This window comes from Fragaria vesca, linkage group LG4 (assembly GCF_000184155.1).
Source record: "Fragaria vesca subsp. vesca linkage group LG4, FraVesHawaii_1.0, whole genome shotgun sequence".
NCBI classification, from domain to species: domain Eukaryota; kingdom Viridiplantae; phylum Streptophyta; class Magnoliopsida; order Rosales; family Rosaceae; genus Fragaria; species Fragaria vesca.
In genome coordinates, this window is record NC_020494.1 from 6,534,607 (window position 1) to 6,535,424 (window position 818).

At 36.8% G+C, this 818-nt stretch overlaps 1 protein-coding gene across 1 annotated transcript in view; it reads left to right on the forward strand.

The window, feature by feature from the left end:
• The first annotated feature begins 487 nt into the window (after positions 1 to 487).
• Positions 488 to 818, forward strand: part of LOC101291426 — a 10,873-nt gene continuing 10,542 nt past the window's right edge. Inside the window, exon 1 of the mRNA XM_004297951.1 lies at positions 488 to 789. Coding sequence (XP_004297999.1) covers positions 488 to 789 — 302 coding nt within the window. The remainder of the gene's footprint in view (positions 790 to 818) is intronic.

Genomic DNA, 818 nt, shown 5'->3' on the forward strand with positions numbered 1-818 from the left:
GGATGTATAAATATGTATGATCACTATGATGGTATATCCATTTTTATGATTTGTTTTGGTTTTTGTGCGAAGGTTTGTTGTTGATCATAAATGGTTGGTGGTGGAATAGGTTGATAGATTTGCATCTATGAGGTCTGATCATACAGGAGTAGAATTTACTACAATGCTTAGATTACAATATTTTTCACCTCAAGTTTTAGTTTTTGTATAGAGTTCTGAAAATCTGCATGCATAATTGAGAGCTTGGAAATTTCTTTGCAGTGATTCTCTATTGAAGCGGTTCAATAGTTTAGGGATATGGACAAAAATTGGGTGTTTCTTGATAGAGAAAGTCATGAATATATTTCTGGATCGACTCGGACTATTCATCAATCGTGCACAAAGTATTTCCCCTGTTCTTGGCAAAATCTATTGTCCTTGTAAAGAGTGTAAAAATCGGTGGAGACATGGTTTGAAAGATGTGGAGGACCATATACGTTGTGTAGGCATGTGGAATGACTATGTAGACATTCCTTGGGCATCACATGGTGAACAATTACCCATAATAAATGAAGAGGCAACACATCCCTCATCCCCACAGCTAGTTATGCCAAACCATGATATGGCTGATATGTTGCAAGATGCATTTGGGTTTCATGATCATATGACCATGCCTTCTTCTCCAGAGGTAGTTGGAGCTGAAAACTCGAATTCATCTGTTGATGCCCAAAAGTTCTACAAGTTACTTGAAGATGCAAACACAGATCTTTTTCTTGGAGCACGAGTAAAGAAGCTTGAATTTTTAGTGAGGTTATATAATCTTAAGAGTTCACACTCAA